At 46.6% G+C, this 15,179-nt stretch overlaps 1 protein-coding gene across 7 annotated transcripts; it reads right to left on the reverse strand.

Annotated features, from left to right (window-relative positions):
* Positions 1 to 614: 614 nt before the first annotated feature.
* LOC142907369 (uncharacterized) lies at positions 615 to 11,301 on the reverse strand. Of its 7 annotated transcripts, none has more exons than XM_076056830.1 (3): positions 10,713 to 11,224; positions 9,618 to 9,697; positions 615 to 2,844 (listed from the first exon to the last, which is right to left on the reverse strand). In XM_076056830.1, exon 3 carries the CDS (start codon positions 2,790 to 2,792, stop codon positions 1,764 to 1,766), a length of 1,029 nt encoding a protein of 342 aa, XP_075912945.1. In that variant the 5' UTR covers positions 2,793 to 2,844; positions 9,618 to 9,697; positions 10,713 to 11,224; the 3' UTR covers positions 615 to 1,763. The 7 variants fall into 7 exon arrangements, with proteins under 7 accessions (XP_075912945.1, XP_075912946.1, XP_075912950.1 ...); XM_076056831.1 differs by having other exon boundaries at positions 10,709 to 11,224; XM_076056835.1 differs by lacking the exons at positions 9,618 to 9,697; positions 10,713 to 11,224 and adding an exon at positions 11,244 to 11,301.
* Between the last annotated feature and the right edge of the window lie 3,878 nt (positions 11,302 to 15,179).

The following is a 15,179-nucleotide window of genomic DNA, read 5'->3' on the forward strand; positions in this document are numbered from 1 at the left end:
CCTGGAGTGTGTTGTGTTAATAGCCTGGAGTGTGTTGTGTTAATAGCCTGGAGTATGTTGTGCAAATAGTTTAAATAAAACGTGTTGCTCCCTAAGACGTCTGTGACTCAGTTGGACTCACTACACACACAAAGTGATTGCCACAAATGAACCACAATACCTTGTTGATCTCATCAAGGAGCATAAACCACCATCACGCAAACTCCAGTTATCATCACAGCAGCAGCGCTTTTGGTTATGGAATAAAGATGGTCACCGCCTCATGCACTTACAGATGCGTTTCTGTGGCCGTCTGGAACACTCTTCCTTCTGATATTAGGAAGCGACTGAAGCAATGCATTGTAAAATGTAAAATGAAAAATGTTTTCCTTACAACTGCTTTTTGCGTGATTAGCACGGTTGGCTATGTACCGTGCGAAAAAAATTCAACGTAAATATATACATACTGACACTGTTACCATGTCCTGAGATCGAATATCAGGCATCTGTAGTCACTGGCACTATCACAGTGCCCTTATTCACTCAATCATCCATCATCAGTCTCATCAGGCTTTGCTTGAATCAAAGCTGGTGAACTGACAAGTTTACAGGCAAGGACCCTCCACTCGAAGAGATGAACAAAACTACACTTTTATTTTATCATATAAGGCCCACTGAGCTATATAGCTCTTTGTCAAAAGCAACCTGGCTATCAGAAATGATAGCTCAACGAAGTTGCCTATTATTATGTCGAGGGAAAAACCGGAGGGCCCGGAGAAAAATCCACGCGACTCGGGGAGAGATTTGCATGCAAAAATAAACAGGCATTGTCAGCGTCAGGATCGAACCCACCACCTCTTGTATATCAGGTGAGGTCATTAACACCTTGCCACCGTGGTGGGGAGACTTATCATCGATCAATTTGATTTATATTTTGGCACCCACTCTGTATATAGTTTGTATGTTCTCCCCCTGTTCTGCATGGGTTTCCTCCGTGTTCTTGTGCTCCCCCTCCACCCCCCGAATAGCTAAACACAATAATTAAGATTCCCCCTCCCCCCCCCCCATGTAGCCTTCAACAGACAGTTGAACCCAGTGCTGTTAGCTAGCACCTATGAAGGCCGGCACGGCACACAAGGGGGTGGGGGGTAGACACCACCACACCGGAACACCTTTGTCTCTCTCGTGGCGATGTTTACACACTGCACCAGGCACTCATCTGAGACTGATTGGACCTTGGGGGGGCTCAGGACTGGTTCAATATAATCATGACTGGTGTTGACCGTGAGAGCGGGAATCGAACCAGGGTCGCCGGGTTCATAGCACTCCCCTATAGCAAAAAACACACAGATGCACAAACAGAATGCAACTGGCATCAGTCAAACATGCTAACGCAGAATTTCCTGGCTAAATCGATAATCCTCACCACCATCATTACGGTCATCCACATCTCATCCTCAACATCACACGCATCCTCTCCAGTCTCTCCTCCACTTCGGTGGAAGGGACAGTTGCAGCGCTCGCTCATTCATTTGGGCGACACATTAGCGAGCCGTTAACGCCTTCGCCCGGTATACATGAGGTCGTGGGTTCTATCCAGACGCTGATGCCCATATATTTGGAGTTTGCATTTCTCTCTCGCCGTCGTCATGTAGATTTTCTCTGCAATACATTTCCACGTGATAAGCCAGATGGTTGAGCTATCATTCATGGCCAGGTTGCTTTTGAAAAATAGCTACGTAGCTCAGTGGGCCTTACTTTGTAAAACAAAAATAGTTTAATAGTCAAATGTATCCCCACGTGTCCGATGTCTCATCCTCCAGCTTCACGCTACCGCCGCCTTGGCCATCGCTTCTCGGGGACGCTGCATATTCCACCTTCACGCCCGGCCAAGTATCGAAGCTGGGCATCCTTCCTCCTCCTGCTCCTCCGCTCTCCCCATTTGGTGCCGCGAGATCGGAGGGAGGACATCCCTTGTCACTTTGGCTTCCCTCGTGCTCCTGCTTCACTATGACTGCCGACAGAGTGGACGAGAAGGGAGGGCTCCAGCCTCTGCATTCCCGTTCATGTGTGGAGCCTCCTTCGAGCCGTTGCTGCTGCTCCGTTGGCCACGTTCCAGAGCCGGCGTTCCCTTCGGCTTGCCTGGTCGCGACGGCCACCCGGCCACTCCTCCCACGCCTTTTCCTCCCCCCCTTCTTGGCGTGGCGGCTCCGATGGCGGTCGAGGTAACGCGCGAGCGTGAACGTCTTGCCGCACGCGCCGCACTCGAACGGCCGGTCTGCCGCATGAGTCGCTCGGTGGCTTTTCAGGTAGCGCGCCTGCGCGAACGCCCGGCCGCAGGTGTCGCACTTGAAGGGCCTCTCGGCCGCATGCGTCGCCCGGTGCTTGTCCAGGTGGCCCGACTCGGAGAAAGCCCGGCCACAGGCATTGCACTCATAGGGCTTCTCACCTGTGTGCTTCCTCTCATGGATGCGGAGGTTCCAGGCGGTCCCGAAGGCCTTGCCACATAGCGCGCACGTGAAGGGCCTCTCACCCGTGTGTGTCCTCCGGTGCTTGTCGAGGTGGCCCGATTCGGAGAATGCCTTCCCGCAGGCATCGCACTTGAAGGGCTTCTCGCCCGTATGCTTCCTCTTGTGGTTCTGGAGATTCCAGGAAGTCGTGAAGGCCTTTCCACAGGAGGCGCACGCGAAGGGCCTTTCGCCTGTGTGCGTCCTCTGGTGGATCGTCATGCTGCCCAGGTGATCTGTGCTGTAGGGACACAGCCCGCACTGGTGCCTCTTGGTGGCGGGCTGCGGTGAGCGACCGCACTCCATGTGACAGATGCCGCAGAGAGGGGCTTGAGTGGCAGAGGGTGGAATGGGGAGGCTGTGGACGGAAAAGAGCCACAAAAAACAGTCGCCCCGCTTACTCGCTCACCCAACAACAGCTGTTAACCATTCACTGGTGGGGTCATGTCACGAAGACACTTCTGCCAGGTTAGATGCACCCTGAGGCCAAGTGAAGTGATGAAGTCTCGCTGCTGGCAGGTGACAGAACAGATCAAGGTGCTATCGATTGACTGAGATGACTGGCAGATGGATCACCTGTGCTCCCTACTGTGCCAACTTGCCATGTATTAGATGCCCAGCGATCCGCTCGTTGCTGCGAGCATTGCTCCTCCACCCTCCACTGTTGCTGTAAGGCGAATGCCTACAATTGCCTAGATGCGTCCTTTACAGAGGCCAATACTTACACCACTAAGCTCCAAATCCTCCTGTACCATACCTGCCCATCTCTTCTCTCACCCATGCCATGCCCGTTTAGCTCCCTGAAGCTGCTTTTGGGCATGCGGTGGCTGGGCATGCGGGCTACATGACCCAGCCAACGCAGCCTTACCTGACGGAGGAGCTCACTGCTGGGACTGTGTCCAGATCTTTCAAGGATCTTCGAGCTCTTCACACAATCCATTTTTGTAAACCCAGGATGGATCATAGGCAAGCCAGCATAAATATTTTAAACCGGTGCAGATGTTCCTTTGAATGGCTCCACGCTTTGCAAGCATTAAGGGAGGGCATAACTATGGAGCAAAAGCCCAGATAGCTTCTAAAGTGTTATGCAGCTGATGAAAAGATGATGCTACTCAACTGATTTGGGGGACCTCTGTTGCCAAACCAAAGTTAGTCAGAAGCAAACTACCCAAGGTGCATAGGCACACTACCCTGGCATCGATCAGCCTCCCATTGTATCTGTACCAGATGGAAATTTCTCTGGTACGGCCATAGAAAGATTCTTGAACTAAAGTTGATCATCGATTATCCGGCATGTGATTATCTGAGTTCAAACATTATCCGGTGGTCCCAGGCCAATCAGGCGGAACCTGAAAAAAACGCTCCAAATGTTGTACCAGTCTGGCGATCGGCACCACGTGTGGGATAAAAGAAGTAGCTATGTTTGATTTCAGTGTAAAATATTACAGTGAGGGAAAAAAGTATTTTATCCCCTGCTGATTTTGTACGTTTGCCCACTGACAAATAAATGATCAGTCTATAATTTTAATGGTAGGTTTATTTGAACAGTGAGAGACAGAACAAAAAAATCCAGAAAAACGCATGTCAAAAATGTTATAAATTGATTTGCATTATGAGAGAAATAAGTATTTGACCCCCTCTCAATCAGAAAGATTTCTGGCTCCTAGGTGTCTTTTATACAGGTAACGAGCTGAGATTAGGAGCACACTCTTAAAGGGAGTGCTCCTAATCTCAGCTTGTTACCTGAATAAAAGACACCTTTGATTTAAAGCTTTCGTGACTGCAATGATTCATCTTCTTTGGTTCTTTCGGTAAAGTCACGTAGAATGAGAATGAAATAATAAATTGATAAAATAAAATAACACAATAATATTCTCACGACGTTTTGGCCACAACACAAGCGGCCTTCATCAGGTGAAGGGGCGAGACTGTCTGGTAGGACAGCGCTGGAGTGAAAGAGCCACGTTCAGATCACGGCCTTTAAGCTGTGTGAGAGGAACAAAGAGCCTTGACAAAGGAATTAGCATATAATTTAGCATTGAAATGGCTGAATGATTAGCTTGTGACTGGTCACAGAAATAGCTATGTTAAAAGTTAAAGCATACACATCCGCAGAGGCACCCATTGTTAAAAGGAATTAGCATAGAATTTAGCATTGAAATAGCTAAGTTAAGGCATACACATCCGCAGAGGCACCCCTTGACAATGGAATTAGCATAGAATTTAGCATTGAAATAGCTGAGTGATTAGCTTGTAACTGCTACAGAAATAGCTACGTTAAAGTCAGAGCATACACATTCACCGAGGCACTTAGTACAAATCAAACAGGAGAATTTAGCATTGAAATAACTAGGCGAATTTAGCATTGAAATAACTGAGTGATTAGCTAGTGACTGGTCACAGAAATGACTACACATCTGAGCTATTCACAGTACTATATAGTGAACCAATAAAAACTAAAATATAAATTACCTTCATGTTATCAATAAACTCTATATTCTCCAATCAGCTAAGCTACCAACAATAAGTCGTTATATATCACAATGCTATATGGCGAAAAAATGGGTGGATTCTTACCCTCAAATTTCAGCACCACGGATAGCTACGGGCCCCGTTCAGACGGACGAGTTCGTCCATGGTCGGAACAGAGGAGGGGGAGAGAGACAGCTGCGAGGCCCTAGTATACCCCATGTTGTAAAACTATACCATTAACCGTGGTGTGAGAGGTATTAAGAGGCAATGCTGGCGAAAGAGCTGCGGTCTGAAGGTCATCGTAAAAATACAATTAATTAAGAACAGAAATGATTTAAAACATCTTTCCAGTGGTTACTAAGCCTCAATCCATCTTCTCGGTTGAAATTGTCTCTGTGCTTGTATATGTGAATGGCCTCATGAACGAATCTCTCATGGTAGCCGGTTGGTTTTCAAAGAACCTCCGTCTTGGAGAAGTCAATGTCATGTGAGCCCACTGAATTATAACAGTGATCTGCCACGGCAGAGGAGTTCGTCCTACCGTGTTTCAAGTCTGCTTTATGTTCGCGGATGCGGTCCGAGATATGTCTTTTGGTTTCTCTAATGTAGCTACTACCACAGAGGCACTTTAGTTTGTAAACGCCCGGGTACTGTATGTCTGGAACAGCATCTTTTACAGATGGAACTAAATCACGGATTTTATGTACTGTGTTGAATCGGACCTGGATCTTGTGTTTATTCAGGATTTTGGAGATCTTTTTAGTGACCCCTGCAATGTAGGGTAAGGTAATGGTTTTGAGTGGCTCAACAAGAGGATCCTTCTTCATGACTGGAGTGATGGCTTTGTGGATTGTGTAGTCGGAGTAGCCATTACCATGGAGGTCGAAAAAGATGGCAAACTACCCTTTTTGGATGTCTTAATTAAAAGGAGACATGATGGTTCAATGAGCCACTCTGTCTACAGGAAAGCTACCCATACAGATGCTTACTTGAAACCGGATTCCCACCACCATCCATCCCAGAAGAACTCCCTCATCAAGACTCTATACCATAGAGCCCAATGCATTTCCGACCAGGAACACATTACCAGTGAACTCAAGCACGTACACCAGGCTCTCAGGGCTAATGGCTACTCCGACTACACAATCCGCAAAGCCATCACTCCAGTCATGAAGAAGGATCCTCTTGTGGAGCCACTCAAAACCATCACCTTACCCTACATTGCAGGGGTCACTAAAAAGATCTCCAAAATCCTGAATAAACACAAGATCCAGGTCCGATTCAACACAGTACATAAAATCCGTGATTTAGTTCCATCTGTAAAAGATGCTGTTCCAGACATACAGTACCCGGGCGTTTACAAACTAAAGTGCCTCTGTGGTAGTAGCTACATTGGAGAAACCAAAAGACATATCTCGGACCGCATCCGCGAACATAAAGCAGACTTGAAACACGGTAGGACGAACTCCTCTGCCGTGGCAGATCACTGTTATAATTCAGTGGGCTCACATGACATTGACTTCTCCAAGACGGAGGTTCTTTGCAAACCAACCGGCTACCATGAGAGATTCGTTCATGAGGCCATTCACATATACAAGCACAGAGACAATTTCAACCGAGAAGATGGATTCAGGCTTAGTAACCACTGGAAAGATGTTTTAAATCATTTCTGTTCTTAATTAATTGTATTTTTACGATGACCTTCAGACCGCAGCACTTTCACCAGCATTGCCACTTAATACCTCTCACACCACGGTTAATGGTATAGTTTTACAACATGGAGTATACTAGGGCCTCGCAGCTGTCTCTCTCCCCCTCCTCTGTTCCGACCATGGACGAACTCGTCCGTCTGAACGGGGCCCGTAGCTATCCGTGGTGCTGAAATTTGAGGGTAAGAATCCACCCATTTTTTCGCCATATAGCATTGTGATATATAACGACTTATTGTTGGTAGCTTAGCTGATTGGAGAATATAGAGTTTATTGATTAAATGAAGGAAATTTATATTTTAGTTTGTATTGGTTCACTATATAGTACTGTGAATAGCTCAGATGTGTAGTCATTTCTGTGACCAGTCACTAGCTAATCACTCAGTTATTTCAATGCTAAATTCGCCTAGTTATTTCAATGCTAAATTCTCCTGTTTGATTTGTACTAAGTGCCTCGGTGAATGTGTATGCTCTGACTTTAACGTAGCTATTTCTGTGACCAGTTACAAGCTAATCACTCAGCTATTTCAATGCTAAATTCTATGCTAATTCCTTTGTCAAGGGGTGCCTCTGCGGATGTGTATGCTTTAACTTAGCTATTAAATGCTAAATTCTATGCTAATTTCTTTATCAAGGGGTGCCTCTGCGGATGTGTATGCTTTAACTTTTAACATAGCTATTTCTGTGACCAGTCACAAGCTAATCATTCAGCCATTTCAATGCTAAATTATATGCTAATTCCTTTGTCAAGGCTCTTTGTTCCTCTCACACAGCTTAAAGGCCGTGATCTGAACGTGGCTCTTTCACTCCAGCGCTGTCCTACCAGACAGTCTCGCCCCTTCACCTGATGAAGGCCGCTTGTGTTGTGGCCGAAACGTCGTGAGAATATTATTGTGTTATTTTATTTTATCAATTTATTATTTTATTCTCATTCTACGTGACTTTACCGAAAGAACCAAAGAAGATAAAAGACACCTGTACACAGAAGCAATCAATCAATCAGATTCAAAACTCTCCACCATGGCCAAGACCAAAGAGCTCTCCAAGGATGTCATGGACAAGATTCTAGACCTACACAAGGCTGGCATCGGCTACAAGACCATTGCCAAGCAGCTTGGTGAGAAGGTGACAACAGTTGGTGCGATTATTCGCAAATGGAAGAAACACAAAAGAACTGTCAATCTCCCTTGGCCTGGGGCTCCATGCAAGATCTCACCTCGTGGAGTTGCAATGATCATGAGAACGGTGAGGAATCAGCCCAGAACTACATGGGAGGATCTTGTCAATGATATCAAGGCAGCTGGGACCATAGTCACCAAGAAAACAATTGGTAACACACTACGGCGTGAAGGACTGAAATCCTGCAGCACCCTCAAGGTCCCCCTGCTCAAGAAAGCACATATACATGCCCGTCTGAAGTTTGCCAATGAACATCTGAATGATTCAGAGGACAACTGGGTGAAAGTGTTGTGGTCAGATAAGACCAAAATGGAGCTCATTGGCATCAACTCAACTCGCCGTGTTTGGAGGAGGAGGAATGCTGCCTATGACCCCAAGAACACCATCCCCACCGTCAAACATGGAGGTGGAAACATTATGCTTTGGGGGTGTTTTTCTGCTAAGGGGACAGTACAACTTCACCGCATCAAAGAAACGATGGACGGGGCCATGTACCGTCAAATCTTGGCTGAGAACCTCCTTCCCTCAGCCAGGGCATTGAAAATGGGTATAGGATGGGTATTCCAGCATGACAATGACCCAAAACACACGGCCAAGGCAACAAAGGAGTGGCTCAAGAAAAAGCACATGAAGGTCCTGTAGTGGCCTAGCCAGTCTCCAGACCTTAATCCCATAGAAAATCTGTGGAGGGAGCTGAAGGTTCGAGTTGCCAAACGTCAGCCTCGAAACCTTAATGACTTGGAGAAGATCTGCAAAGAGGAGTGGGACAAAATCCCTCCTGAGATGAGTGCAAACCTGGTGGCCAACTACAAGAAACGTCTGACCTCTGTGATTGCCAACAAGAGTTTTGCCACCAAGTACTAAGTCATGTTTTGCAGAGGGGTCAAATACTTATTTCCCTGTCTAAAATGCAAATCAATTTGTAACATTTTTGACATGCGTTTTTCTGGATTTTGTTGCTGTTATTCTGTCTCTCACTGTTCAAATAAACCTACCATTAAAATTATAGACTGATCATTTCTTTGTCAGTGGGCAAACGTACAAAATCAGCAGGGGATCAAATACGTTTTCCCTCACTGTATATACTGTGCATTATACACTACATACAGCTTAAACAATTAAAATACTGCACGTATACAGTGGACTTTCAATTATCCGCGTGCGGTTTGTCAGATTTGCAGATTAACTGCGCACCTGAGATTTTTACATGAATAAATCACTTATGGATTTTCCCTTAAGCCCAAATTAATAATCTAAAAACAGTAATATTGTTGTTGGAAATATTTAGTGCATAAGCTGACCAAATATGTGCCCCATTTAATCCGAAATCTATGTGATCGCCTAACAGTATAGTAGTTGCATATATTTACAACAGTGGACAGTGTTTGATAGATTATGATTGGCATGGCTCTGCTATCCACGTAGTGTGCAGAGTCTTCTGAGCGCAATAAATTGTTATCACTTTTGCATGGACTTTTCTAATGAAACAAGATCAATACATTCTTTACTGACAATTTTAGTTTTGTTAATTAATAAACTAAATTTCTTAAATTAAACATAATGTATACCTAATGTAGTGAGTTTTGGTTCAGAGATCAGGGTAAAATTTATATTTTTGGATTATCCTCAATTTTAATTATCCGCGGCCATCCTCCCCGTCATTAACGCAGATTGTCGAGTCTTCTGGACACATTTTTCATGACTAACTAGAGTAATAAACAAAAAATATGTAAAAAAAAATTGTAGGAGTCAGATGACATCCATGTCTCACCAAGGTGAACAGGGAAAGGCTTCGACTCCCAGCCATGCAGCTTTACCCGGTCCTTAATGATTATGAACAGAGTCAAGGACCTGGAAAGCATTAAAAAAAAACAACCCATTGCCAATGGGGAAACAATGAAACGGCACACAAGGGGTTTGGTGTTCAGCACCATACCCGGCCACCTTTGTCTCCCCAGTGATCTTTACACATCACGACAGGTATGCGCCGAGTCGACCTAGGGGAGGCCCAGGACCGGTTCAGATAATCGTCACTTGGTGTTGGCCGTGAGCGGGAATCGAACCCCGGTTCGCCAGGCTCATAGCGCAGCGTAGCGCTAACCGCTACACCACCGCTCCCCACTAACCCACCCACTCACCTACCCACTCATCCACCCACCCACTCATCCACCCACCCACCCATCCACCCACCCACTCATCCACCCACCCACCCACTCATCCACCCACCCACCCACTCATCCACCCACCCACCCATCCACTCACCCACCCACCCACTCATCCACCCACCCACCCATCCACTCACCCACCCACCCAGCCACTTACCCATCCACCCACTTACCCAGCCACTCACCCATCCACCCACCCATTCACCCAGTCACTCACCCGTCCACCCAATCACTTACTCACCAATCCACCCACTCACCCACTAACAAACTCGCCCATCCATCCACTAACTCAACCATCCAACCAGTCACTCACTCACGCACCACCCACCCACCTACTCACCCAAAGTTCCCCCGTAAAGCCATAACACCTTCCCCGCCAAGTCTCTTATCCACCCACTCACCCAGTGACCCACTCACCCAGTGACCCACTCACCCAGTGACCCACTCACCCAGTGACCCACTCACCCAGTGACCCACTCACCCAGTGACCCACTCACCCAGTGACCCACTCACCCAGTGACCCACTCACCCAGTGACCCACTCACCCAGTGACCCACTCACCCAGTGACCCACTCACCCAGTGACCCACTCACCCAGTAACCCACTCACCCAGTGACCCACTCACCCAGTGACCCACTCACCCAGTGACCCACTCACCCAGTGACCCACTCACCCAGTGACCCACTCACCCACTTACTCACGTAAAGCCGACAAGCGGTGTTTTGTGTGACAACACCACGCCAGACCGCCGTTGTCTCCCCGGTGGCGATGTTTACTGTACAGTGAACACGCTACTTATTCAAGGCTAAGTCGACTGAGGGGAGAGGCCCAAGGCCGGTTCAGTTAATCGTCACTCGTGTTGGTTGGTGGTCGTGAGTGGGAATCAAACTCAGGTCGTTGTGTTCGTAACGCACCACGCTCACGACTGCACTACCAAACGCACTCACCCACGACAACACACAGCATGAACAAACTGTTGGTGCAAGTGCTGCTAGCGAGCATCTATGACGACCGGAACTGTGGCACACAGAGCGGTGGGTTGCCAGCACCACGCCCGGCCGCCTTTGTCTCCCTAGTGACCACGTCCACACATCGCACCAGACAATCGTCACCGGTGGTGGCCGTGAGCGGGACCCCGAAGCCGGGTCGTCGGGTTCATAGCGCAGCGTAGCGCTAGACGCCGCTCTCCCCCTCGCCCGCTCGCTCACTCGCTCACTCACCCGCTCACTCACTTCTGACTTCCGCTTCCTGTGACGTCCGGACCGCATTAAACATTCGGGTGACGCGCTACTATGAACATAATTATTTAATTTTGCCTTGGGAAAATTAACATAATATATGTTTGTGACGTCATGCCAATAAAAAAAATAAACGACTCCGTTCGCTGTTCAGAACCAATAATATTTAGACTGCGGGAGGAATCCGATGAGCCACGAAACTCTTTTTTGACAGATGTTCAGTATGGGCACGGGGTCAGCAGGTTACACAACGCCAACACAATATTACTGGACATATGTGAACAAGAGCTTTATAGCTCATCGGATTCCTCCAGTATAAAGATGCGTTAATTAGTATTTTACTTATATTGGACATCTGTAAAAATAATAAGTAATATTTAAAAAATACTTTCTTTTTAAAAACACGCTTTAATGAAATGTACCGTACGGGTAATGGCAGAGCTCCACGACACCAGGAAGTGGCCCCGAAGCTTGGCCACAACGTAAGGGGGCCGTGGTGATTTACAGCCAACGTCAGTTGAGCGTGGACAATTAGACCCAAGCCGAAACATTACATATAAAAAAGATTGTTTAAAAATAGATATTTTATTTTTAATGCTAGAATATGGTATTGTCACCAGTATGACATACGTATACCAAGTTTGCAGTCGATACGACACTGGGAAGTTAAAAATTTAAATTGAGTTAGAAGATTTGAGGATACAACAGAGTGAGTTTATCAAAAGCGCGTAAAATAATGTTTTAAAATATGTTTATTTTTGTATGATAGAATATAGTCTTGTCATCAGTATGACATAAGTATACTAAGTTTGCAGTCGATAGCATATTAGGAAGTGGGTAAAAATTGAGTTACAATATTTTTTTTGAGGATACGACAACAGAGTTAAATATATATTAAAAAAGTTTGTAATAAAATAGCTTTATAGCTCATCAGAGTCCTCCAGTCTAAATGTTCTGAATACAAAGACGCAATAGGAGTGCACTACATGTAAGTAAATAAATAATACGTTCATTATATAAGTCCGACAGACAACAGGTACCATGGGTTGACTGCTGTGCCAAGCTAGGTGCAGGAGGAGGGAAAAATACTCAGGCGTCATGAGTTGCGATGACTAGCAGATGCATCAGCTGTACCCCATACTGTGCGAACTTGCTGCATTTTATCTGCTCGGCACTGTGAGCGTCGCTCATTGCCCTCCGTTGTTGATGAAGGGCGACTGCCTCCAACTTGCCAGTAGCCTCACAGTCCACCTAGTCTTGCATTGCCCGGTATCGCCCTTCAAGAGCCTCCTCCACTGACCCACTAATCGACTCACCTACTTACTCACCCACTGTCTCAACATCGTCATTGGGGAGACACAAAGGCGGTCGGGCGTGGTTCTGTGCGGGGTCAGTGGAGGGTGTTGCCACCGGCACCAGCATCTCCGCGAGGGGGCTGACACCAGGATAGCGGCCACAGGCTCAAAACGGGGGCGACCCGGCTCTTGTCCCAGGAACGGAATCCGCTCCCCGCTGCCTTCCACGGTGGCGCGTCGCTGGCGGGGCTGCACGTCGCTACCTGCAATACACTCATGGCACAACACACTCGAGACACAGAACTCCTGGGTACACACCTGGTGTCCTAGACGGACCTCAAGGGTGACCCCAGCAATCCCATCCCAGCTCCGCTTGCAGTGTGCAGCGCGGGATCCGGGGCCTGCAGGTGCTTCCTCCCGGTCATACGCACAGAAGCGTTGGCATTTCCACAAAGTCGGTTGCCCGCCCATCCAAATTAATATTTAGCTGCTGCAGTGCTTGCGCATCCGTCGAGCCATTAATATCTTTCGCATATGTGAGGTTGCGGGCAAACGATTTCCATGACGGTATCCCTCGCCCGGTGAATATATATCCTCGCTGATCACTGCCTCGTAGCAGCACTCGCGGGCATCACATGGATGCTGCGAGTGGCTCAAGGAGGCAGGACGGCAGGGAGGGGTCTGGATCCTCCGGATGTTGAAGACAACTCAACTATATTCTTAGTTCTTTCGGTAACGTCACGTTGAAGGTAAACAATAAAATAGTAAAATATATATAACAATAAAAATTCTCACGACGTTTCGACCATAACACAAACGGTCGTCATCAGGTGTGTCGGTTTGCATAAATTTATTTATTTTTAAACGGTGTATTTATTTATTTATAAAAAACGTTAGCGCCATGCGCAGCGATTTGGCAGTTTATTTAGAAGGACTAGTCCATCTATGTTCTGAAAAGAGGAAGGGGGAGACGAAAAATGTAATGTATGCTGTCTGAAAGCCACTGTAAGCGTGAACAATCAATTAAGACCTGAAATGGTTTATCAAATCTTTCCAATGATTGCTAAGCCAGAATCCATCTTCTCGGTTGAAATTGTCTCTGTGCTTGTATATGTGGATAGCCTCATGAACGAATCTCTCATGGTAGCCAGATGGCTTACAAAGAACCTCTGTCTTGGAAAAGTCAATGTCATGTGAGCCTACTGAATTATAACAATGATCTGCCACGGCCGAGGTGTTGGTCCTACCGTGTTTAAGGTCTGCTTTGTGTTCACGGATGCGGTCTGAGACATGGCGTTTGGTTTCTACAATGTAACTACTACCACAGAGGCAACTTAGTTTGTAGACACCAGGGTATTGTATGTCCGGAATCACATCTTTTACAGACAGAACCAGATCACGGATTTTATGTAATGTGTTGAAACGGACCTGGATCTTGTGTTTATTCAAGATTTTGGAGATCTTTTTTGTGATCCCCGCAATGTAGGGTAAAGTGATGGTTTTGAAAGGCTCCTCAAGAGGGTCCTTCTTCATGGTTTGAGTGATAGCTTTGCGGATTGTATAGTCGGAGTAACCATTAGCCTTAAGAGCTTGGTGTACGTGCTTGAGTTCACTGCCTATGTGTTCCTGGTCGGATATGCATTGGGCCCTATGATACAGAGTCTTGATGAGAGAATTCTTCTGTGATGGATGGTGGTGGGAATCCGGTTTCAGATAAGCATCCGTATGGGTAGCTTTCCTATAGACAGAGTGGCTCATTGAACCATCAGGTCTCTTTTTAATTAGGACATCCAAAAAAGGTAGCTTGCCATCTTTTTCGACTTCCACGGTAAATCTGATGGCTGGGTGTATGGAATTGATGTGGTCGAAGAATTGGTCTAGAGCAGGCCGGCCATGTGGCCAGATGATAAAAGTGTCATTCACGTACCTCTTCCATAAGGTTGGGCGCAGAGTGGCAGTCTGGATGGCGTCAGTCTCAAATTTCTCCATGAAAATGTTAGCTATAACCGGAGATAGGGGGGAGCCCATTGGGGTGCCCTCAGTTTGTTTGTAGAAAGTTCCATTCCAAGTGAAGTATGTATTGGTTAAACAGTGTCTCACCAGGGGGGGTACCTCAGTGTTTAGTCCTTGATGAACCAAGTCTTCAATGATTGCGATGGTGTCAGGTACAGGAACCTTGGTGAATAAGGAAACTACATCAAAACTGACAAGCAGGTCGTCTGGGGACAGGGAAATACCCTTGATTGTCGATACCAGGTGAGTAGAATTTTGTACCGCAGAGGTGGTTTTTCCAGTGAAAGGACGCAGGATTTCAGACAAAAAACGAGCCAGTTTGTAGGTGGGGGAGTTGATAGTAGAGACGATGGGACGAAGGGGTGTATCTACTTTATGTATTTTTGGTAAGCCGTATAATCTTGGTGGCCTGGCAGCAGAAGGTTTCAACGAAAACTGTTTAGATTGATCAATTAATGCGGTTGAATCAGAAATTATTTTGTTGGTTTGTGTGACGAGGCTGTTGGTGGGATCTCTTTTTATTTTTGTATAACTACCATCGTCGAGTAATTATTTAATTTGATTGTTGTATTCTATTTTATCCATGATGACAGTAGCATTGCCCTTGTCAGCTGAGAGGACT

Source organism: Petromyzon marinus, chromosome 78 (genome assembly GCF_048934315.1).
Source record: "Petromyzon marinus isolate PM22_M1 ecotype Great Lakes invasive population chromosome 78, UKy_Petmar_22M1.pri1.0, whole genome shotgun sequence".
Taxonomy (NCBI): domain Eukaryota; kingdom Metazoa; phylum Chordata; class Hyperoartia; order Petromyzontiformes; family Petromyzontidae; genus Petromyzon; species Petromyzon marinus.